The 24,601-nt window shown below is 45.9% G+C and overlaps 2 protein-coding genes across 4 annotated transcripts; both read right to left on the minus strand.

The window, feature by feature from the left end:
• Window positions 1-2,215: 2,215 nt before the first annotated feature.
• Window positions 2,216-7,193, minus strand: arl5a (ADP-ribosylation factor-like 5A). The gene is made up of 6 exons (XM_040202004.2): window positions 6,779-7,193; window positions 4,342-4,402; window positions 4,092-4,239; window positions 3,897-3,980; window positions 3,154-3,305; window positions 2,216-2,779 (listed from the first exon to the last, which is right to left on the minus strand). The coding sequence occupies exons 1-6, from the start codon at window positions 6,822-6,824 to the stop codon at window positions 2,731-2,733; spliced, it is 540 nt and encodes a 179-aa protein (XP_040057938.2). The 5' UTR covers window positions 6,825-7,193; the 3' UTR covers window positions 2,216-2,730.
• A 935-nt stretch (window positions 7,194-8,128) lies between these two features.
• cacnb4a (calcium channel, voltage-dependent, beta 4a subunit) lies at window positions 8,129-24,520 on the minus strand. Of its 3 annotated transcripts, none has more exons than XM_078090979.1 (14): window positions 24,295-24,520; window positions 20,274-20,357; window positions 14,373-14,492; window positions 13,981-14,103; window positions 13,740-13,867; window positions 13,562-13,638; window positions 13,450-13,469; window positions 13,148-13,228; window positions 12,154-12,212; window positions 11,935-12,044; window positions 11,689-11,840; window positions 10,849-10,944; window positions 10,592-10,768; window positions 8,129-9,852 (listed from the first exon to the last, which is right to left on the minus strand). In XM_078090979.1, exons 1-14 carry the CDS (start codon window positions 24,355-24,357, stop codon window positions 9,604-9,606), a joined length of 1,539 nt encoding a protein of 512 aa, XP_077947105.1. In that variant the 5' UTR covers window positions 24,358-24,520; the 3' UTR covers window positions 8,129-9,603. The 3 variants fall into 3 exon arrangements, with proteins under 3 accessions (XP_077947105.1, XP_077947104.1, XP_040057943.1); XM_078090978.1 differs by having other exon boundaries at window positions 20,019-20,357; window positions 24,295-24,491; XM_040202009.2 differs by lacking the exons at window positions 20,274-20,357; window positions 24,295-24,520 and adding an exon at window positions 17,995-18,161.
• Between the last annotated feature and the right edge of the window lie 81 nt (window positions 24,521-24,601).

The raw sequence follows: 24,601 nt of genomic DNA on the forward strand, positions 1-24,601 counted from the left end.
GAGTCGCCCCCTGCTGGTCACTACAGAGAAGTAGAGTCATTTCCTTATAGACGTCTATGGGAGCAGAGGAGTCGCCCCCTGCTGGTCACTACAGAGAAGTAGAGTCATTTCCTCATAGACGTCTATGGGAGCAGAGGAGTCGCCCCCTGCTGGTCACTACAGAGAAGTAGAGTCATTTCCTTATAGACGTCTATGGGAGCAGAGGAGTCGCCCCCTGCTGGTCACTACAGAGAAGTAGAGTCATTTCCTCATAGACGTCTATGGGAGCAGAGGAGTCGCCCCCTGCTGGTCACTACAGAGAAGTAGAGTCATTTCCTCATAGACGTCTATGGGAGCAGAGGAGTCGCCCCCTGCTGGTCACTACAGAGAAGTAGAGTCATTTCCTCATAGACGTCTATGGGAGCAGAGGAGTCGCCCCCTGCTGGTCACTACAGAGAAGTAGAGTCATTTCCTCATAGACGTCTATGGGAGCAGAGGAGTCGCCCCCTGCTGGTCACTACAGAGAAGTAGAGTCATTTCCTCATAGACGTCTATGGGAGCAGAGGAGTCGCCCCCTGCTGGTCACTACAGAGAAGTAGAGTCATTTCCTCATAGACGTCTATGGGAGCAGAGGAGTCGCCCCCTGCTGGTCACTACAGAGAAGTAGAGTCATTTCCTCATAGACGTCTATGGGAGCAGAGGAGTCGCCCCCTGCTGGTCACTACAGAGAAGTAGAGTCATTTCCTCATAGACGTCTATGGGAGCAGAGGAGTCGCCCCCTGCTGGTCACTACAGAGAAGTAGAGTCATTTCCTCATAGACGTCTATGGGAGCAGAGGAGTCGCCCCCTGCTGGTCACTACAGAGAAGTAGAGTCATTTCCTCATAGACGTCTATGGGAGCAGAGGAGTCGCCCCCTGCTGGTCACTACAGAGAAGTAGAGTCATTTCCTTATAGACGTCTATGGGAGCAGAGGAGTCGCCCCCTGCTGGTCACTACAGAGAAGTAGAGTCATTTCCTCATAGACGTCTATGGGAGCAGAGGAGTCGCCCCCTGCTGGTCACTACAGAGAAGTAGAGTCATTTCCTTATAGACGTCTATGGGAGCAGAGGAGTCGCCCCCTGCTGGTCACTACAGAGAAGTAGAGTCATTTCCTCATAGACGTCTATGGGAGCAGAGGAGTCGCCCCCTGCTGGTCACTACAGAGAAGTAGAGTCATTTCCTCATAGACGTCTATGGGAGCAGAGGAGTCGCCCCCTGCTGGTCACTACAGAGAAGTAGAGTCATTTCCTCATAGACGTCTATGGGAGCAGAGGAGTCGCCCCCTGCTGGTCACTACAGAGAAGTAGAGTCATTTCCTCATAGACGTCTATGGGAGCAGAGGAGTCGCCCCCTGCTGGTCACTACAGAGAAGTAGAGTCATTTCCTCATAGACGTCTATGGGAGCAGAGGAGTCGCCCCCTGCTGGTCACTACAGAGAAGTAGAGTCATTTCCTCATAGACGTCTATGGGAGCAGAGGAGTCGCCCCCCGCTGGTCACTACAGAGAATGCAGCTTTAAACACATTTCTTGGAGACTGAAGCTGTTGTGTGGCGGTCGTTCCCCTCCATCTCCATCCTGGTTGAAGTAAACCAGGAATAATCATCTTCTTTCCTCTCCAGTCATTTGACTCAAAGTGCAACAATGGTCAACGCGCACGTTGAACCGGGCCGCTCGAGGAAAACCATTGAAAAGAATCACGTTTTATAAGTTTTGTTAGTTATTGTTATGAAAATCACAAAATGAACCGCTTGAGGAACTCGTCCAGATGTGACATTCAGCAGGAAAGAATAAAGCAGCAAAGTCAGGACAACAGAAGGAGGCTTTGGTTGCTGTGCAGCTGTGACGATTCCTGCTGGTGACTGAATGTACTGAAACTAACCTCCACTACAGAGAGCGCCATGATGATGTCATGTGGAAACTTCACACCCAGTGGGAAGAAACAAATGTGTCACAATGAATTCCTGTAAACTGATCGGGCTGATTTCTCACATGTCAGTTTTTAACACTATCTAATAAATGAAATATTTTTGAATGAGCTCGGCATGAAATGATAATGAAGTGGTCCTGCGCCCCCCCTCTGAAAACCTGGTCTCCGTCCTCCAGGACCTCCAAACAACCCTGACCTCACACTCGACACAGTCCACAAAGGTCTCAAAGGTCACAAAGGTCACAAAGAAAGAGGCGTTGACGACGCGCTCAGCTCCCCTGAAGCAGAAACACACTTTATTCCTCTGAAGAGAAGAAGTCCTTTTTTCTGCATGTTTTCAGCCCCCCTTTCACCGCCATCACGCCAACATTCTGCATTAGGCACCCCGTAAAAAGTAGAATACTGCACTGTACACACATGGGGGGGGGGGGGGGGGCAATAAAAAGTGCCACAGCCTGTCTGGCAATACTGCAAGGCCACGTGGGCTAAAGTCACACTCAGTCCACCTGTTTGCTGAAAAAGGAAAACGTGCACAGATTTCAGTTTAAATAATTCAAGTGTCTCGTTGTTCAGACGCCACCGGCAACAAAAGTTGTGTTTTCTTTTTTGTTTGTCTCCTGCTCTCCGTTCAAGACGTCCTTTTTGTAGAAGAAATGATCACAGAAGAAGAGCGGCGTCCCGCGTTGGAGGAGGAGGAGGAGGAGGAGGGGCCCGTCGGACCGGAGCTCGTCTTCCCATCCAGCCCCGAGGGCGGCGGACACAAGGAGCGAGGTCAAAGGGGTCATCATCTCACCCGCAGCCGGGACATCATCCACTCGAGGCCCTGGCACAGCCTGGGGGAGGGACGGGAGGGACGGGAGGGACAACGGTGACATAGAGACAGCGTCTGTGCTACACGGAGGCACAAAGGCCTCTGTGTTCATTATTAGTTTGAATAAAGTTTTGTCCTCCTACATTTGGTAGAATCACTGATGTTTTTCTAGTCTCTAAACATGTGACATAGCAAACAACCAATCAGTGTGTCGATCGAGAGGAGGAGCTAGTTTGTTAGCAGCTAACTGCTAACACGGATGTGTTCAGGCTCCGTCCAGTGAAAAGGAGAACTGAATGGTGTTATCGCGATGTGTTCATGTGATAACCTAGGACCCGTTTGACGCCCTAAACTACAGCTTCACGGGCCGGAGGGGGCAAAGCGAGCAGAACTCACCCCTCCCCAGTGAGGGCGCAGCAGGCCTGGATGTGCCACTGGTGGTCCTTGACGGAGGTCAGCTGGAGGCTCTGGGAGATCTCGGCCACGGACATGCAGCCCTTCACGTCCTGCTTGTTAGCGAAGATCAGCAGCCCGGCCCGTTTTAAGTCCTGGGGGAGGAAATGCAGATTGTGAGAATCGAAAGATTAGTTTTCAACATTGATGTCCGAACTCTAAAAGGTGGATTATGATCAGCACCTTAAATAGCTGCTCGTAATTATGCTTTTAGAAAATCACCGTGAGCTGCTTTACTAAAGGTCACATGTCAGGCTCCAAAAACAGCCTCTGTTTACTATTTGTACACTACACAAAGTGCATATTTAAATACTCAACGTATCAGATGATTTTCTGTATGTATAAAGACACTGAAGCTCCAAAAACGATTTGGATGATAAAAAAAACATGGTTAAGCTTTTAACATCACATAAAAAATAAAGACTGGTGCATTCACGTGTTTTGAGTTCACGTCAAGTAATAATAAACCACCTGTTACATGTGTCAGTTAAACTAGCATAGCATTTAGCTTTACCAGCATCTGAGGCAGTTTGGTTTTATGACTGACTGATATGTTATAATAGTATTTAAGCATTTTCTGACACACAGTTTATTCATTCGTTTGGCCTCTTTTTGTGAGTGAGCGTCATCTGCTGACGCCGTTACCCGGTAAGTAATGAATGAAACATGTGAATACGTGGTGCCACCTCGTGAGCCAGCATCCTGCACAGCTCCTCCTTGGTGACGGAGATCCTCTCTCGGTCGGTGCTGTCGACCACCACGATGACAAACTGCTCAGACAACAAAGGGGCCGACAGTCACCGAGGGAAGACATGAGCCCGTATCGCCTCCCTCTTAGCTTCAATGATCAGCCCGCTGAGCCACCGACGGCGGACGCCTACCTCCGTGTTGGTGTAGTACGTGTTCCACGAGGACCGCAGGGACTCCTGGCCCCCGATGTCCCACATCAGGAAGTGGGTGTTGTTGACCACGATCTCCTCCACGTTGCTCCCGATGGTGGGCGAGGTGTGCACCACCTCGTTCATTGAGCTACGGACACACACACACACACACACACACACACACAGTGCAGGGTGACGTCCTGCGCTCGTCGGGCCGGCGGGTGAAGGACCGAGCGACTTGGATACTCACAACTGGTAGAGGATTGTGGTCTTGCCGGCGTTGTCCAGGCCCACGATAATAACTTTGTGCTCTGAAAAGCAACAAAGACACTCAGAGGTAATTCACCGTTTAACCCTGTGACCCCCAGAGCGCCACGTTCACCACAGCCTCAATGTCAGATCCCAACGGTCATTGAACACATCGCGTGGGACAAGCGCTCCAGGAAGAAAAAGAAACGCAACCCAAGAGTCAAATGGGGACATTTTATTACGCATTTAAAATCAGGTCCCAAATAATCCGATTGCTTTAAACAGATTTAGTAAATGATTCTAGACTCCTCAGTGAAACTGTGCCGATTCATTTGCAGTTATTTATTCTTAAATATTATTGTTTACTAGTTTTGGTGAATATATTATATTGAGATAGTTTTATCCTGTTTTTGTAGTCAGTTGAATCATTTCCTGTCATTGAGTATGCGTAGCTTTGGTTAATTGGACGACTAATTGACATTGAATTTGCCTGCTGTTACCGCTGGTCCTAAAGCTCGGCATGCCGCCGTGCCTCAGAGCCGATGCAGAAGTAACACCTGCATCAGTGGAGGAACGTGTGTCGCACATTGACTCGATACCTACAAAGCGCTCTGCCCGCTTTGAGCCTGGAAACAACGCAGAGGAAGTGAAAGCTGCAACGGAGACCAGCGCGTTGCACCTCAAAGACGGCGCTCTGCAGCTCCTGCAGCATCTCCTCAGCAGCGCCGGGAGCTTCTATGCAGCTGGACGACGCCTGGCGAGCTGAAATGTGTTTATTGTGGGACTTGAAAAGGTCATGCAGGTGCTGGCTGACGTCGTTCTTGCTCAACCAGTGACAAACAAACGCACATGAAGCGTGAAAGACGGCCGCGGGCTTCACCCCCCCCCACGCCCAGATGAGATTTCTAATTGTTTGGTTTGATTAATGTTGGAAAAGAAAACTAAAATGCAAATCAAAGTAAATATACCACCAACCATGAGAAGAAAATGTCCAAATCTGGCAGGATTTTAGTGCCTGAAATATCTTTTACATTCCATCACATGTCATTTAGCTGACGCGTTAATCCAAAGCGACTAAAGTGTCTTTAGTCTGAAGATGTGAAGGCTCTCTGTGGTCCTGATGTCTTCAGAGACCTCCTTCCACCATCTAGCAGCAGGACAGCAGAGAGTGGAGATCTAGTCGAGTGTTTCGCTCTCAGTGAGGAGGAACAAGCAGTTTATCACATGCAGAGCGGAGAGGTCAGAGGTCGGGGTGTCGGGTTGGACCAGGTCCTGGAGATGACAAGAGCCTGATCCATCAACTCTGTGTCCATACAGCCAATGTTCACAGTGTGGAGCGCACAGCGGACACCGACGAGGCCGCGTGGACCCGTTGGTCCTCTCAGTTTTCCCACAGCTCAACGTGTTGTTTTCAGCTGGTTTTCTTTTGTCCAACAGGCGGTAATCTGAAGAGAGTCGCTTCACAAAAGACTCAAAGGAGAGAATAGCAGCGCTCCAAAGTAAATGTTTGACTGACGCGGCGTGCGGACAGAAGCACGCCTTCCCCTGCGGGACGCTCACACGGGATCCGCTCGAGTCGGTGGTGAGCAACCAAACTGGAGTTCTGACAACGTCCGGGTTTTAGGTTTTATGTCAGCACTTCAAACCGAAGTGCTGACATCAGATTCATTTGTCCAAGTTAGTGTTTATTTCTGTTTTTTGAGCAGCTTTCTGTGACTCTCTCTCGCCAACTGCACAATCTGGAGGAAATATAAGTTTCATTGTTTTTTTCTGTTCACCGCTGACAACCTTCAACAATATGAGCCCCATGACTAAAACTACAACACGTTCCTCCTTCAGAGCATCCCGAGCACCTGCGTGTGAGCTGACATCACACGGGCAAGGTGGCAGTGCAAAGGTCCACGTGACTCATTCACCGGCTCGTCTCCACTGGGCTCATGAGGTCGTCTCCACTGGGTTCGTGAGGTCGTCTCCACTGGGTTCGTGAGGTCGTCTCCACTGGGCTCGTGAGGTCGGGGTTCATGTGGTGTCTCCAGTGGGCAGCTGTGGTTACATCACTCACGTTGCAGAAATGTAATGTAGTAAAGGTCCAGTGTTCTTTTTGCTATCAGCTCTCTGTTTACTGATCCAGGATCAGTGTTGGTGTCGCCTTACTGGAGAGCATCAATAATCTAAACTAATGCAGGACCAACGACAAGCTTCACGCCTGCACACGTACACACACACACACGTATAAACACACACACACACACACACACACACACACACACACACACACACACACACACACACACTTATCCATCAGGGTAACAGAACAATAATGATAATAATAATAACATAAACGGAGAAGACCCATGATGCACTGCGGGCCTTGTGTGACCACTTAACTCCGATGTCTTGGACCATTTCAAGCTAACGAACCGCGGTGCTTTCCTTACCTTGGTGGTTAAACAGCCGCCACAGCTTCGTGAATAGTATTCCCATGGCTGACGACTGGTTTCCGGTGGCAGCTCGTACCGAACCGCCGCAACTTAGCCAGCTAGCGTTGATGCTATTCACCGCTATCAACTCCAGCTAGCTAACTACACAGACGAAGAGCTGCCGAGGCCTCTAAGTACCACCGCCATCCTCGTGTGGACTAATCTCAGTAACGTCGCTCCCGCAGGACTTCAGCTGGAGTGTGACGGTGAGTGTGTAGCCGGAAACAGGACCGCGAAGACGGCGTCGCGCTGCGGCTAGCTGGCTAGCTGGCTGTCATCAGCTGGCTGTTGTGAAGAACGCTGCGCTGGTTCGCTGTCAACCCTGCGCATGCGCAGTGGCGTCGTCCTCGTGGTACAAGTGACATGCACGTCTGGGTGAAACGGAGAAAAGACCAGTCGATACGGCAGTTAAAATGATATCAATATATTACTGAGTTACTTTGCTTATGGTTCCAGCTTTTTAAGAGTAAATATTTGATGATTTTCTTCTACACAACAGCAATGTTAGAGCCATGATGCAGGTTTTGGTGATTTTGTTTGTCTTGAATTGGGACCTGCAGTTCCTACAGGTGAACACAGGGCGGCGCATTACCATAACGATGCATTTAAGTAAGGGCCTGCTAACGAGAACAGGGGTCCGTTTCAAGTAGGACGTTTGACAAACTGAGTCAAACCCTAAACTCTGAGTTGATTTAACCTGAGATGTGAAACTCTGAGTTTTGTGTTTCAGAACAGCTGTTTAAAGTTGGTTCAATCAACTCGGAGTAGGTTGACTCAGAGTTTTACCATGGCAACCACCACAAACAATATATTCACCCCTATTGAGCTGCAAATATTAATGCAAGCGCACGAGTATGAACCCGTAATTAGACAAGAAAGACAGAGAAACTGTGTGGGAGAAAAATGCTGTAAGTTCCAATATAGTGTTGCCCGTTAATATTTAATGTACACACTAATCATAATCACTAAACCCGCTTCTTGAAACGGACCCCTGGTGTGGATGGGAAGCAGGCAGTTTTTGAACAGGTCTTATGCTGTGTAACCAACAAATGCATGCAAGGAAATAGACGTTGGTAATTGTTTGCGTAGCACAGATTAAAATGCTTGATGACACCAGTCTTCTACACCCATTGACCCTTTCAGACTAGAAGAACTCCTTATGCCAAGAAGGATGACATTCTTTCCTTTTATACACCCAATGATTGATGGCTTTATCATAAAAGTATATTCTAGATTAGTTGTCCTTGTCATATGAGGAAATAAATACAAACAGGCACGTGTATGTTTTTTGAACAAAGACCAGTTCTATCCACACAACAGCATCAGGGCAGTTTATTTCATTACTATTGTAAAACGAGACACAAATGCCTAATCAACACATCACAGGCAGTATTCACATCTTTAAATAGTTGCTTCAGAGTTTTAAAGCTACATTATGTGGCAGATAAGAGAAGCTTGTGCATGCTTCTCCTTCCAGAATCCCCGAAACACCATCTGATCTCTCGCCTAGAGATTCTTAACAAATACTAAATGACAAGATACAACAATATGTGATATTTAAATTGCTACTCAAAAAATGGTTCATAAAACCTTTAATGATCAAAGATGAAAGAAAGTGTATTGTTTTCATGTCCAAATATTCTGAATGTATTGACACGAGTCAGCATTTAATATAAGTCACTCACTAAAATCCAGCCCTACCAAACGCCTTATATAAACATCTTTATTCAAACATCTTTATTCAAACACTCAAATCAAACAATCTTGTCTCGATTTGACACAACGATCAGAATCGGACGGGTGACAAACGCACACCTCTCGTTCCTGAGGTTTACAGCATCGAACTCTAACTTTATATATTTATTACGTCTTGATATAGTTGATGACAAAGGGGGGCAGCTACTGTACGATTGATCCCAGTCCTACCTGCGTGCTACTGTAACAGCTGAGAGGGTCCAGAGGAGCCAACGTGGTCCTCTGGACCCTGAACTTCCCCTGGAGCCACATGAGGGGACCAGCTGTGCTCCTGTCGGCCCACATCGAGTACCTGGGTGTCTCCATTGACAACAGACTGAACTGGAAGACCAACATCAACGCCGTCTACAGGAAGGGGACGAGTCGACTCTTTTTCCTGAGGAAGCTTCGATCCTTCCATGTGTGCAGCGAGATGTTGGAGATGTTCTATCAGTCTGTGCTTTGTACTTGGCCGTGGTCTGCTGGGGGAGCAGCGTTGGAGCCGGTGACACCAACAGACTTAACAAACGTGTTAAGAAGGCCGGCTCCATCATTGGCTGCAAACAGGACGGCTTTGAGAAGGTGTTGGAGGGAAGGTCACTGAAGAAACTGTTATCCATATTGGATAATCCTGACCACCTGCTACAGGGACAGAGGAGCACGTCCTCCATCAGACTCCTTCAGCTCCGCTGTCACAAGGACCGATACAGGAGGTCATTCCTGCCCAGTGCAACAACTCTCTACAATAAATCATCCCAGGCTAAATAATGACAATAACAACCCTGTACTGCTGTGATGCTGCTGCTCTTCCTCTTCTCCTTTTACAAATTATTATTATGGTCTCTTCTTGAAGGTTATTCTATTTTCTTCCTTGTACATGCATCTGTGATACCACAATGTCCTTCTTAAAGGAATCAATAAAGTATCAATCTATCTATCTATCTATCTATCTATCTATCTTTAGGTTGAAAATGCTCGTTTGGCAGAAGGCCGAATGGGAAACAAGGTTGTTAAAAGTGTTTCTTCAGCCTCGAACCGGGCGGAGGGGCTCAGTGCTGGTGCCGGGAGGAGTCCTGGCTGAAGACGCCCGGGGACCCCCGGTTACGATGAGGCTTGTAAGAGTCCTGGTAGGGGTCCTGGTAGTCCTCCTCCACCAGCGGCGTGTGGTCCCGGCTGTACTGCGAGCCCGAGGACAGGCGGTTGTGGTTCTTGTGGTTCTCATCGGCCGGCATCAGGCAGTGGCGCTCCAGCGGGGGAAGGTCCGTGGTCGTGTGGTTGCTGTTGCGGTTCCTTTGGGCCTGTTTGAGAGGGAACCGTGATTATGACGTTAATTCAGCAGTAAGCCCCGCCCTAAATGAGCATCATTCTGCGATGAAGACTTGAAACTAGAGACTGAGACCATGAACTCATGTTTACAATGTTTACTGAGGGAATAAATCAAGAGAGAAGTAGAGTCATTTCCTCATAGACGTCTATGGGAGCAGAGGAGTCGCCCCCTGCTGGTCACTACAGAGAAGTAGAGTCATTTCCTCATAGACGTCTATGGGAGCAGAGGAGTCGCCCCCTGCTGGTCACTACAGAGAAGTAGAGTCATTTCCTCATAGACGTCTATGGGGGCAGAGGAGTCACCCCCTGCTGGTCACTACAGAGAAGTAGAGTCATTTCCTCATAGACGTCTATGGGAGCAGAGGAGTCGCCCCCTGCTGGTCACTACAGAGAAGTAGAGTCATTTCCTCATAGACGTCTATGGGAGCAGAGGAGTCGCCCCCTGCTGGTCACTACAGAGAAGTAGAGTCATTTCCTCATAGACGTCTATGGGAGCAGAGGAGTCGCCCCCTGCTGGTCACTACAGAGAAGTAGAGTCATTTCCTCATAGACGTCTATGGGAGCAGAGGAGTCGCCCCCTGCTGGTCAGGTGAGAGGATGCAGGTTTTTAAAACACTACCGCCTGGTAAGCATAATAAAACACTATTAAGAAATCAAATGAACCACTAAATGAAGGGGAATAGAAGACGACGTTGTATTGCTCGGGCTCACCTGGATGGCAGCAGGGTACGGGGTGAGAGCGGTGGAGCCCAGGTTGCGTCCCAGCAGGGGGTTGAGTGGCGTGCTAGGCGACGCGTGTGTAGAGCGCCAGTACGCCTCCAGGTACTCTGCCAGGTGTTCACAGGCGTCTTCCAGCTGGTTCTCGTCCAGAATGATGTCAAACATCTCCTGCGGGTGGGAAGGGAGGGAATGAGTAGCCTGACGACCGGCAGGAGCCGAGCGCTGCTGTAGTTCTGAAGTTCACTCACAGAAGGACACTGTGCGAGTTTCTCTGCTGCAACAAGCTGCACATTCAAGTGCTTGCTTTGAGATTTCCCTCTTGATTTGATCAGCCTCTGGAGGACCTGCAATAAAAAACAGACACGCACAAGAAAACCTCTGAGAATACGGATTAACCAAGCTTCACCAAGCGGTCCGGTACAAGACCTAAATCCCTGCTGATGCCCCACCGATGCGCCTGTTTTACCCTCACTGGGTCCCTCACTGTACTACAACAGGGTATAAACCACCCTTTCTTTGGGCAGTGGCTCCTTGACAAACATCTATACCGATGCAGATCAGTGTGGTTTACGTGGATGAATTTGTCTCGTCCAACGTGATAAAACATTTAGTTTTTCCCTCCTGAGGCTCAAAGGTCCAACCTCAACACGCATCTGAGGAAAGACTCATTCCTCCGGCGAGCGTGCAGCAGTTTGGTACTAGAGAAACAAATGAAACAGGCGTGGACTTCTTCACAGCGTGGAGCGTCCTTTAGTCTTCACAGGCCCACTCGTGTGACCGGCGGCGCCTCGCATGGTGCCACTGTGTGAACGGGTGAATGATGACATATGGTGCATACTCAATGGGGGGGGGTAGCAGTTCTCCAGATGTCTTTTTTGTCTGAAATCATCTGTGCAGAGGGACCGTCACATCGGAGCAGAAAACCCTTCGATGTGGAAACAAGAAGGAAGAAACCTCCCAAAGAGCAACGCGGAGCAACACAACGAAGTTACAACATGGTGGATCCCTGTGACACATTGAGTAGCACCAACTAAAGACAGCAGATGTAGCAGCATGAGTCATTCTGGCTTTCAGTCCGTCCTCCCTACCTTCGGCGAGGACACTTTGACGTGGACGATGATGGGCGCTAGTGAGGTCTTCGCGAGCTGCGCGGGATGGTTGACGGTGTCGGCGTCCAGCACCACCAGCTGCAGACAGCGGGCCAGCTCAAAGATCCTCTCGATTTCGCTCTGGACCTCGGCTGCAACGGACAACACGCAGCGGCTGTGAGCGGGAGGAGGACATCGCCCGCCAGACGTGCCCATCACGGAGGGGAGGAGCCGCGGTGTCTTTACCCAGGCTGGAGCGCGTGTTGGATCGCTCAATGATGGCCCTCTTACTCGGGTTGTTCAGTACGGACCTCTTGGCCAATGATATGTCAGCGGTTACCCGAGTGATGGATACCCTGCGAGGACACAAAGCACATGTGTCACACCTTGGGGAGGAGGAGGAGGACGAGGAGGAGGAGGAGGAGGAGGAACCGTAGTGATGCTGCGTCCGCTTCGACCGCTCACCTCTTGTCGAAGCGGTGCTTCAGGAAGTCAAACAGCGCCTTCTGCATCATATCCGTCACCTGCAGCCAGGACACAGGACCCAAAAGAGGAGAAGGTCAAAGGTCACAGGGAGCAAGCCGGAGGAAACCCCCCTCCCCCCGCGCTGAGCACAGACGGCCCGTCTGCCCGGGAATCAAACTCACGACCCTCGTGCCGTGGGGCAACTTCTGAACCCTCCCACATAAAATTAAGCGATAAAGTGTCACTTTGCTTTATTGGATTGTAGAAATAATGATAATTAATAATAACAAATAAAAGGGGTTGTTGTGGCGCAGGGGTTAGAGAAGGTGCGCTGGGAAGCACAAGGTTGGTGGTTCGATTCCAGGCTGCCCCATGTTCCATGTCGAAGTGCTTAAAGTGTAATGTAAGTCGCTTTAGATAAAAGCGGCTGCTAAATGACCTGTAATGTCATGTAAATGTAATGTAAAAAACTCCAACCTCTCCGTCTTATGGAAGATGTTCTATGTTCCTAATTTCAAACCATGCTCCATTTTTTCAGACCGATGCAGTTTACCCAGATGGTTGTTACCACGGCAACGCCATGATTGGGAGGCTGTGAATCCATGACAACTGACTCGAGCGTCATCTGCCGCCAATGTGGACCGATGATCAGTGAACGGTCGCCGTTCAACGGATTCTCATTCGGCTTCAAAGCACATAAAGCTTGAAGGAGATCATGTGATCATGTGACCACGTGATCATGTTATTAGTTATTAACGTCCTTCCTCATGCAGCTCCACCCTACGTTGCGCTGTCACTATGGCCTGATCAACTATTACCATTCAAGAGTTAGCCAATGCGTTGCATGAAACCCTAGATGAGGTTAAAAAAAATCACATTTTAATTCGAATTGTAGTTTACTATTTGTTTAAAATTACAATTTTGAATTTAGAGTTTAAAGTTGTGAACGAATATAAACCCCAGATTATAATGAAGATGCTTGTTGTATATTTACCTCGTAACCCTTGAGGGACGGGCCCACCAGGACCAGCGGCCTCATGGAGGGAACCACGTCGTACGGAGGGACGTGCTCGGCCTGCAGAACACTCAAGCATTCATTCCCATTAGTATTTACTAATAAGCAGGAATTCTATTTCTATTAAATATGATATGTAACCATTGTTTAAATGTCATGGTTAACTCCACTGTATAAAGACTATAGAGTCTATTCATTATTGTTCACATAGTGACCCGAGTCGACTCGTCACTTGTTTTCTCTTGTGATACTTCCGGCCCTGGTGTGACTTGGATACCCACCACCTTCTGCTTCTGCTTCCCTGAAACAGAAAAGGGGGAGAAACAGGGGAGTGGGTGCAACGCGGGGAGACGTGAGCGCTTCTGGAGGAGGGCGGAGGAGCGACACACCCACCTGCGGCGCTCGGGGTCGGCTTGAACGAACCGGTCGCCATGTCGCCCAGACTGGACGAGGAGTTCCCGCTGGACTTGCTGCCGCCATGACGACGGCCAGCAGGAAGACAGCGGTGTTCAAATGAGGGACAGCGGCAACCTTCAGGCTGATGTCGTGTGACATTTGGAGACACGCTCACCCATGGAGGCGTCCTCTCTTGTGCTCCTGCTGCAGGCGGATGCTCTCCAGCTTCAGAGGACTCGGGATGAAGCCGACGTCGCAGCCTTCCTTCACCTGCCGGCCGATCCACCAGTCGTTGTTGTACTTCTGAGGGCCACGCGGGGATTACTCTGAGCACTTCTCATACACAGTTTCAATCGACATCTTCTTGAGAGACTTCATTCAAACGTGCACTTCTCATTTGGGATCTGGAGCTGCACCTCTTTGATGTGCAGGAAGTCTTTGGCATCGAAGGAGACAGCCGTCCCGCCCGCGGGGACGTCCTCGTCCAGAGCGCCACAGTAGCTCACGTTGGTCCTCACGGCGAACGCCACCGCTTTGGTCTGCGGGGAGAAGAGCGATCGCAGTCAGCGAGGTCATGAAGGTCGTAAGCTCGCCAGCTACTTTTCAATCGACCAAATCGACTAGAGGGGCAATTTTATTTGTATGGCACATTTCAACAACAAGGCAATTCAAAGTCCACACCAGAAGCACTGAGAGGACAAGTGAGCAATAAAAAGACATTCCTTATGACTTAACGCGAGGTGCTGTGCTCAGTCAGGGACACGCAGAACCGTACGGCGGGAAGACGGTTTAAAGAGTAGAAGCTGACCTTTGCCCTCTCGAGCTGGGCGGCAGCCTGCTGCTCCTTCTCCTGCCGCCCGGCCTCCTTCTCCTCCTCCAGAGAAGCATCCGAGTCCGACGGTCGGCTGGTGTAGGAATCAGCTGAGCCCTGAAGGTCACGTGACCAAGAGGGATGAGTAACAATAAAAAGCATTACATGAGAAAAGGAACCAATACTCGGGTAATTGATAGCGACAATTAATGTGAAACTCATTTTAAATCTAAGTTATAAGTACAAAGACATCTTCTATGCATATGTGTGTGTGTGTGTGTGTGTGTGTGTGTGTGTGTGTGTGTGTGTGTATTATATATATGTATATATATATATATATATATATATATATATATATATATATATATATGAAAAAACGCACTGAATTAACTCCAATCAACGATTCATGAACAGTTACTGATTGGTTTGGATGAACTGAAAAATACACTAAACGGATATTAAACATATTTCCTGCACATTTTTTCAGACTATTGAAAACTTAATTTACCTAAAAACAAAAACAAAGTGACAATAACGAAATTGCACAAATGTGTAAAGATCCCATACTTCAATACATAGACGGAAATCAGGTTATTTAATGAAAAGCAACATCTCCTAAAGATGCATTCTTCATTTTTCTGTGTCCTATACCAGAAACCACATTTACATGCAAACCAGTGCAGATGGATGCAGGAGGTGAGGAGGATCCTTGCAGGATCAAAGAACAACGGATTAAAGATGAAGAACCGACGCCGAGGACCAGAGCACATTTTATTTGTAGGGATAAAATTAGAGGCTCAGGAAGCCCTGCTTATTGGTTACCATGGTAACAGATGTGGAGGAGTATCCCCCTTTTGTCTGTGATCTCATAATCATCCACAATCAGTAGACCGGCTGTCGAGTCTCACGCCGAGGTTCCTGCAGTCAAAGTGGGCGTTAACACAGAGTTCCCAAAGTTGATCGTCAGGTCCCGGGTCGGAGAGTCTTTTCCCGGAAAGAGAAGTAGTTCAGTCTTGTCGGGGTTGATTTTCAGATGGTGGGCGGATCTACTGAGAGATGTCAGTCAGACAGGCAGAGATCCGAGTGAGGGAAGGAGAGAATTAGTTGGGTGTCATCAGCATATCTGTGGTAGGAGAAGTTATGCGAGCGAATGACAGAGACGAGAGAGTTGTTGTAGAGCGAGAAGAGAAGGGGACCCAGGACGGAACCCTGAGGAACTCCAGTAGTAAGAGGACAAGGTTCCGACACAGATCCTCGCCAGGTTACCCGGTAGGTGCGTCCGTCGAGGTACAACGAGAGAAGGGAGAGAGCAGAGCCTGTGACACCAAGTTCCTGAAGGGAGGAAATAAGGATCTGGTGGTTGACCGTGTCAAATGCAGCAGAGAGGTCCAGAAGGACGAGGACAGAGGACAGAGAGGAGTTCTAGCAGTGTGGAGCTGCTCTGAGACAGCAAGGAGAGCAGTCTCTGTGGAACGGCCTTGAAGCCTGACTGGTGGGGGTCAAGGAGGTTGTTACGGTGGAGATTGGAGGAGAGTTGGTTAAAGATCGCACGTTCAAGGGTTTTGGACAAAAAGGGAAGAAGAGAGACGGTCTGTAGTTTCTTTAGAAGGGTTGAGGGTAGGTTTCTTCAGGAGTGGGTTTCTGTGAGATCACATGGTTGATTTTAAAAGAATAAAAGTTAGTTTTTGTAGGTTTACCCAACTGTCAGAATGTGTAATGAGAGCTGATTGAAAAAAGAACACAAACTGGACAAATACATTTCATAATTATCATAATTTTGTATAATTTATGGTCTGGAAGGGATTCAAAGACAGACATACTTATCAATCAGCGTTAGGCCCCGCCCTAAAGCGTCCCCTGCTTTATGGTCTGTTTGACTCTAAATGGACCATCATTCACTAAATGAACATGTTGTATTGAAGAAGACTTGAAACTAGAGACTGAGACCATAAACTAAATCCAGAGAGAAGTAGAGTCATTTCCTCATAGACGTCTATGGGAGCAGAGGAGTCGCCCCCTGCTGGTCACTACAGAGAAGTAGAGTCATTTCCTCATAGACGTCTATGGGAGCAGAGGAGTCGCCCCCTGCTGGTCACTACAGAGAAGTAGAGTCATTTCCTCATAGACGTCTATGGGAGCAGAGGAGTCGCCCCCTGCTGGTCACTACACAGAATGCAGCTTTAACACGTGAACCTATAGCGGCCCGGAGGTCGTATGAAGCACTGGGTGAGGATTGGTTGTTTGTGGGGGGGCCTTCACCTTCATGTCCATGAAAGCGCTTCAGTGACTTCCTGCCCTCAGTTCCCCCCAACAAGACACCCAACAAGTGTCAGTGGACGAGGAGGGGTGCTTCTAGCTGTGCTGAAGATGCATCCAGAGGCATAACTTGTAAGTTCTCGCCTCGTTAGCAGCACATCCACACGACAAGAAGAACTGGACAAGAAGAACAAAAGAGGTCCGAGCAGCTGGTGACAAACCATCGAGATCCCAACAGGCCAAAAAGCAGCAGATCTCCAGAGAATATCCGAAGGTACCAGAACTCAGACCAAAGCGGGACTGGTTCCCATAGAGGAGCAGGGGTGTCAAACTCATTTCAGGTTTTTAGGGCCAGACCGTTAAAAATCCTAGGGAGGAGTGGCAGGGGGGCTAAAGGGAGACTGTTCACATAGAGGATCAGGACTACACTGAGACCGGTTCTGTGAAAACAGTGAAAACTTTGTGATTCATTTGATTACTAAACACTTGTTTTTACTGGAAAAGAGAAAGTTATCACGAGTACACACACAAGCAACGCCAGCTGTGTCTGTGTCACACACACACACACACACACACACACTCACTTATCTTGGAGTAACAAGTGGACGGTTCTGAGTCCGTCGTGCCACACTCAAGTCTTATCCGTCCAGACGCCAGAGCTCTGTCTCCGTCCGTCTTCCCCCACTGACCTCCTGCGAGGCTAAAGGCTAGAGGCTAAAGGCTAGAGGCATTCTTCATCACATCCACAGTTCAGCAGATGAGAAGAAGTCTACTTCCAATTAGATCGAGCTGTCTGTACTAAAGAGGCAGAGGACCACAAGACCCCGATCGATACCAAAGAGTCCCAAAGATGTCCTCCAGACTCTGTCCAAGCACCAAGTCTGGATTCGACGGAGACCCCCCAAAACATGCAGAAGGCCCGCTGAGACATGAAGGTTCTCACAGAGCAGTCTGAGGACCGAGCTCCATAACGGGGGGCACACTGTGCTGGACTGCATTCTGACTGGCAACATCTATGTGTCCATCATACATCTGTCCTCATGTCACACTCATGTCCATCATACATCTGTCCTCATGTCCATCATACATCTGTCCTCATGTCACATCCATGTCCTGCCTTGCTCTTCCTCAGGATGTGAGAACCCATCTTTATTCTGAGGCCGTTGGGATGTCAGATAGAATAAACCCCCCCTCCCCTTTCTGAGCATTTCAGTCCATAGATGAAGAGGAACACACTCACACACACTCACACACACTCACACACACTCACAGACTCGTGCATGACCCCCTGCGAGTAGCGTGCAAGCTCATCCCGTGTGTGTGTGTAAAGGCCACAAAGCACCCCCCCCCCCCACTCACTCACCGCCTCCGAGTCTTCAAATCCATGCAGGTACAAGTTGTCGTACATGGGGGAGTGAGGGTCCGGCAGCAGCAACTGACTGATCCACCGAGCCCAGCGGCACTCTCTCTCTCCACATGGGGGGGCTCAGAGCGGCCACCAAAGCAGCAGGGAATAGATAAAGACACCAGAAGGTGTGGTTCTCCTCGGATGACGTTATTGCCCCCCCAGCACGGGCTGCTGACGGGGGCCGGATGCAGTCTGCCGATTGGCCGGTGGAGGCTCCACAGTTGGGGGGGGGGCACAGGCGCTGTTACTTCATATCTCGATAGCTACTGAACCCTCAGATATAAGTTTAGAATAAACCTGCACGTTATACGATTCTATGCTTTAAGAAGTGTCCTAAAAGGTTGAATGAAATGCGGACAGGATCTAGCTGAGTCCCGGCCGTCCCATGTGCCATGTCAAAGTGTCCCTGAGCAGGACAGCTAACCCCTAACTGCTCCCCGGGAAAAAATGTAAAAAGCCACGGGTTAAAAATGTAATGTGACTGACTTCATCCAAAGGAAAATATTCTAATCCAACCAAAATCGCCGTAAGAGCTCGAGATGTAAATTAGAATAATATTTTTTAATCCCATGAATGCTCATATTTGATTTCTACAATACAGGAAGTCCACCATCCATGTCAAATAAATAAAACTAATAAAGGAATGCTACTAGTACTTTTATTTTTTAGTCTCCAATCTGACTGAAAATGTTTTATTGTGACAGAGCAGCACGGCAGCGCCCCCCGGAGGCCAGCAGAGGGTGAAGACTCATCCACCCTCATGAGGAAGAGTCATCCACCCCTGAGGATGAAGACCACGGGGCTACACGCTGATTGACATGTCTCTAAAAGACCATAGAGCAGGGATGGTTTAGGGCGGGGCTTCACGCTACTATACGGTCACTTCCTGTTCACTTCCTGTTCACTCTGCACATGAAACAACAACGGAGGCTTTTGGTAAACTGCACCACGGAGGAGCTCCTGCACCCAGTTTCACTGGTGACATGTGAAACCCTGAAGCAGGACACTGAGACTATCATGTGCATGCAGACGCTCGTAGAGATGCAGAGAAACATCTGTGCATGAGATGTTCGCCACACACCATCCGAGCATCAAACATCTGTCCTTTCTCTGTTTGATCTTATCTTCACCTCATCTGAAGATTAACGTTACTCAATTTCTGTCCTTAACTTTGGAGCCACGAAAACAACAATATTATGAACGTGGAAGAAAAACACGGATAATGTGTTTTTTTAACAGGAGTTTTAGATCCAAATGTTCTGAAGAAAGCTTTTTCTTCTTCTTTGGTCATTTTGATCATTTTGCCGCTGTAAACGAGGAGGTGGAGGAGGAGGAGGAGGAGGTGCAGATTCCCGCTCGTCAACCTTCCCGGGCTTGACCCCCCGCTGTTGAAGGGTGGCGGTTGCCATGGATACACGAGGGAATGAAAGAAAGCCCACCTGATGACGGGCGCGCTGGCGAGGACACCAAGGACAGAAACACGTTCCTCTGTCCTGCTTCTTCTTCTCTTCTCTATGTACCTTCCTTCCTGTCGCCATGTCTCGTTTCTCCTCTGAGCCGCGACCCCAAAGGTCCACAAACAGGTCTTCTTCTGCTCCGAGGTTCTAGTGAACCGGGTCACTCTGAAACGCTCTAAAGAGAAACCTTAAGACTGGACGATGCCTTTAAAAAGCACTTTGATGCCTCAGGAGCCAATCTGCTTTCACAATAAGAGCTTGCATGTACGGACTGATGATGAGTCTCTTTGTTCTGACTCCACGTCAGAGCCAAAGAGTCCTTCAGGATCTTCTGGGAAGTGGAACATTGTGGGACAATTCATCTTAGCTAAAGATTAAGATCTGGCGTTATGTTTCTGAGATAAAGCCGGTGATGTCGTCTAGCTTTAGTAGACGACATCACTGAACGTTTACTCATCTTATCACAGCGTCAAAAGACCGACGGTTTCATTGAGATGTGAGATCTATTTCAGGGGTTCTTACCTGTCGGAGGATGAAGCTGGTGGAGGTGGTGATGCGTTCAGGGGTTCTTACCTGTCGGAGGACGAAGCTGGTGGAGGTGGTGATGCGTTCAGGGGTTCTTACCTGTCGGAGGACGAAGCTGGTGGAGGTTGTGATGCGTTCAGGGGTTCTTACCTGTCGCAGGAGGAAGCTGGTGGAGGTTGTGATGCGTTCAGGGGTTCTTACCTGTCGGAGGATGAAGCTGGTGGAGGTTGTGATGCGTTCAGGGGTTCTTACCTGTCGGAGGATGAAGCTGGTGGAGGTGGTGCTGCCGTCGGACCTCTTCAGCCGGCTGCGTCTGGAGTAGGTCCCTCTGTTGGCCTGACGACGACAAAACACACACAAATACCAGGATGCTGTTACGTCGTGTCCTCTCTGTACTTCACCAAGTTCAACACAACAAACAGCCCATAAGCTCATTAGATAAACTGGGACGACGTGATATTTAGAACTCGCTTCAATACCTCAGAACACAGAAGACACACAGATACGTACATATATTCTTGTTCATAAATAATATTATTCTAGTGCTTTAATACTTAGGGATTCGTCTGCACACTTAAGGACACTGACGGCAGAAACAAGGAACAAATCCATAAAGGTCTCCTCCTGTGGGACGCGCTTCAGCGTCACCAGACAGCCATCAGAAAGTGCTGAATAATTAACACGCAAATCTCATTTCCTCTTGAATGAATGAATCCGTTCTCAGCATCTTCTTGGAGGACCTGTGTTTGACTGATGACTCCTCAGAGGCTCATTAGGAAGGATGATAAATGCATCTCCAGTTAAACACGGAGCGGAACGTTCAGTCCATCAGCGCCACAGTCATGGAAAAGATCCGGTAGTGACTATAAATAGTGAGTAAATATCTAAAGGACTTAGTGACTATAAATAGTGAGTAAATATCGAAAGGACTTAGTTACTATAAATAGTGAGTAAATATCGAAAGGACTTAGTTACTATAAATAGTGAGTAAATATGTGAAGGACTTAGTTACTATAAATAGTGAGTAAATATGTGAAGGACTTAGTTACTATAAATAGTGAGTAAATATCGAAAGGACTTAGTTACTATAAATAGTGAGTAAATATGTAAAGGACTTAGTGACTATAAATAGTGAGTAAATATCTAAAGGACTTAGTGACTATAAATAGTGAGTAAATATCGAAAGGACTTAGTTACTATAAATAGTGAGTAAATATCGAAAGGACTTAGTTACTATAAATAGTGAGTAAATATCGAAAGGACTTAGTTACTATAAATAGTGAGTAAATATGTGAAGGACTTAGTTACTATAAATAGTGAGTAAATATCTAAAGGACTTAGTTACTATAAATAGTGAGTAAATATCTAAAGGACTTAGTTACTATAAATAGTGAGTAAATATGTGAAGGACTTAGTTACTATAAATAGTGAGTAAATATCTAAAGGACTTAGTTACTATAAATAGTGAGTAAATATCGAAAGGACTTAGTTACTATAAATAGTGAGTAAATATCTAAAGGACTTAGTGACTATAAATAGTGAGTAAATATCTAAAGGACTTAGTGACTATAAATAGTGAGTAAATATCTAAAGGACTTAGTGACTATAAATAGTGAGTAAATATCTAAAGGACTTAGTTACTATAAATAGTGAGTAAATATCGAAAGGACTTAGTTACTATAAATAGTGAGTAAATATGTGAAGGACTTAGTTACTATAAATAGTGAGTAAATATCTAAAGGACTTAGTTACTATAAATAGTGAGTAAATATCGAAAGGACTTAGTTACTATAAATAGTGAGTAAATATGTGAAGGACTTAGTTACTATAAATAGTGAGTAAATATAGAAAGGACTTAGTTACTATAAATAGTGAGTAAATATGTGAAGGACTTAGTGACTATAAATAGTGAGTAAATATCTAAAGGACTTAGTTACTATAAATAGTGAGTAAATATCGAAAGGACTTAGTTACTATAAATAGTGAGTAAATATCTAAAGGACTTAGTTACTATAAATAGTGAGTAAATATCGAAAGGACTTAGTTACTATAAATAGTGAGTAAATATGTGAAGGACTTAGTTACTATAAATAGTGAGTAAATATCTAAAGGACTTAGTTACTATAAATAGTGAGTAAATATCGAAAGGACTTAGTTACTATAAATAGTGAGTAAATATGTGAAGGACTTAGTTACTATAAATAGTGAGTAAATATCTAAAGGACTTAGTTACTATAAATAGTGAGTAAATATCGAAAGGACTTAGTTACTATAAATAGTGAGTAAATATCTAAAGGACTTAGTTACTATAAATAGTGAGTAAATATCAAAAGGACTTAGTTACTATAAATAGTGAGTAAATATGTGAAGGACTTAGTTACTATAAATAGTGAGTAAATATCTAAAGGACTTAGTTACTATAAATAGTGAGTAAATATCTAAAGGACTTAGTTACTATAAATAGTGAGTAAATATGTGAAGGACTTAGTTACTATAAATAGTGAGTAAATATCTAAAGGACTTAGTTACTATAAATAGTGAGTAAATATCGAAAGGACTTAGTTACTATAAATAGTGAGTAAATATGTGAAGGACTTAGTTACTATAAATAGTGAGTAAATATCTAAAGGACTTAGTTACTATAAATAGTGAGTAAATATCGAAAGGACTTAGTTACTATAAATAGTGAGTAAATATGTGAAGGACTTAGTTACTATAAATAGTGAGTAAATATCTAAAGGACTTAGTTACTATAAATAGTGAGTAAATATCGAAAGGACTTAGTTACTATAAATAGTGAGTAAATATCTAAAGGACTTAGTTACTATAAATAGTGAGTAAATATCGAAAGGACTTAGTTACTATAAATAGTGAGTAAATATGTGAAGGACTTAGTTACTATAAATAGTGAGTAAATATCTAAAGGACTTAGTTACTATAAATAGTGAGTAAATATCTAAAGGACTTAGTTACTATAAATAGTGAGTAAATATGTGAAGGACTTAGTTACTATAAATAGTGAGTAAATATCTAAAGGACTTAGTTACTATAAATAGTGAGTAAATATCGAAAGGACTTAGTTACTATAAATAGTGAGTAAATATCTAAAGGACTTAGTTACTATAAATAGTGAGTAAATATCGAAAGGACTTAGTTACTATAAATAGTGAGTAAATATCGAAAGGACTAAGTCACTATAAATAGTGAGTAAATATCTAAAGGACTTAGTTACTATAAATAGTGAGTAAATATCTAAAGGACTTAGTGACTATAAATAGTGAGTAAATATCTAAAGGACTTAGTGACTATAAATAGTGAGTAAATATCTAAAGGACTTAGTGACTATAAATAGTGAGTAAATATCTAAAGGACTTAGTTACTATAAATAGTGAGTAAATATCGAAAGGACTTAGTTACTATAAATAGTGAGTAAATATCTAAAGGACTTAGTTACTATAAATAGTGAGTAAATATCGAAAGGACTTAGTTACTATAAATAGTGAGTAAATATGTGAAGGACTTAGTTACTATAAATAGTGAGTAAATATCGAAAGGACTTAGTTACTATAAATAGTGAGTAAATATGTGAAGGACTTAGTGACTATAAATAGTGAGTAAATATCTAAAGGACTTAGTTACTATAAATAGTGAGTAAATATCGAAAGGACTTAGTTACTATAAATAGTGAGTAAATATCTAAAGGACTTAGTTACTATAAATAGTGAGTAAATATCGAAAGGACTTAGTTACTATAAATAGTGAGTAAATATGTGAAGGACTTAGTTACTATAAATAGTGAGTAAATATCTAAAGGACTTAGTTACTATAAATAGTGAGTAAATATCGAAAGGACTTAGTTACTATAAATAGTGAGTAAATATGTGAAGGACTTAGTTACTATAAATAGTGAGTAAATATCTAAAGGACTTAGTTACTATAAATAGTGAGTAAATATCGAAAGGACTTAGTTACTATAAATAGTGAGTAAATATCTAAAGGACTTAGTTACTATAAATAGTGAGTAAATATCGAAAGGACTTAGTTACTATAAATAGTGAGTAAATATCGAAAGGACTAAGTCACTATAAATAGTGAGTAAATATCTAAAGGACTTAGTTACTATAAATAGTGAGTAAATATCTAAAGGACTTAGTTACTATAAATAGTGAGTAAATATGTGCACTTTTCAGCGTGTAGTATCTGGTTATAAACATGAATATTCTAAGTACATGATTTGTTAGTGCCCCCCCACCCCCCCTCCCCCCCCTCCTACCTGGAACACGGGCTTCTGCGTCCCGTCCCCCGCCCCGTGTCGGCTGTAGATGTGCCGGGACATCTCGGCCAGCTCGTCGGTCCAGGGCGGGGGCGGCCGCTCGGTTCCGCCGCTCCACCGGGCCGCCGGTTCCAGTTTGGTTCTAGTGCCGCTTCACGGGGAGAGACGAGGAGACGCGGAGGAGGAAGATGCGTCCCGTTTTGCGGCAGCATCGCATCTGCCCCCCCCCCCCATAGCTCACTGGTCTTCCGTGGTGGTGCGTTCAGGGACAGAGCGGACATCTCAGTAACAAATAATCGATTAAACC

The sequence above is a fragment of the Gasterosteus aculeatus genome, chromosome 16 (genome assembly GCF_964276395.1).
Source record: "Gasterosteus aculeatus chromosome 16, fGasAcu3.hap1.1, whole genome shotgun sequence".
NCBI classification, from domain to species: domain Eukaryota; kingdom Metazoa; phylum Chordata; class Actinopteri; order Perciformes; family Gasterosteidae; genus Gasterosteus; species Gasterosteus aculeatus.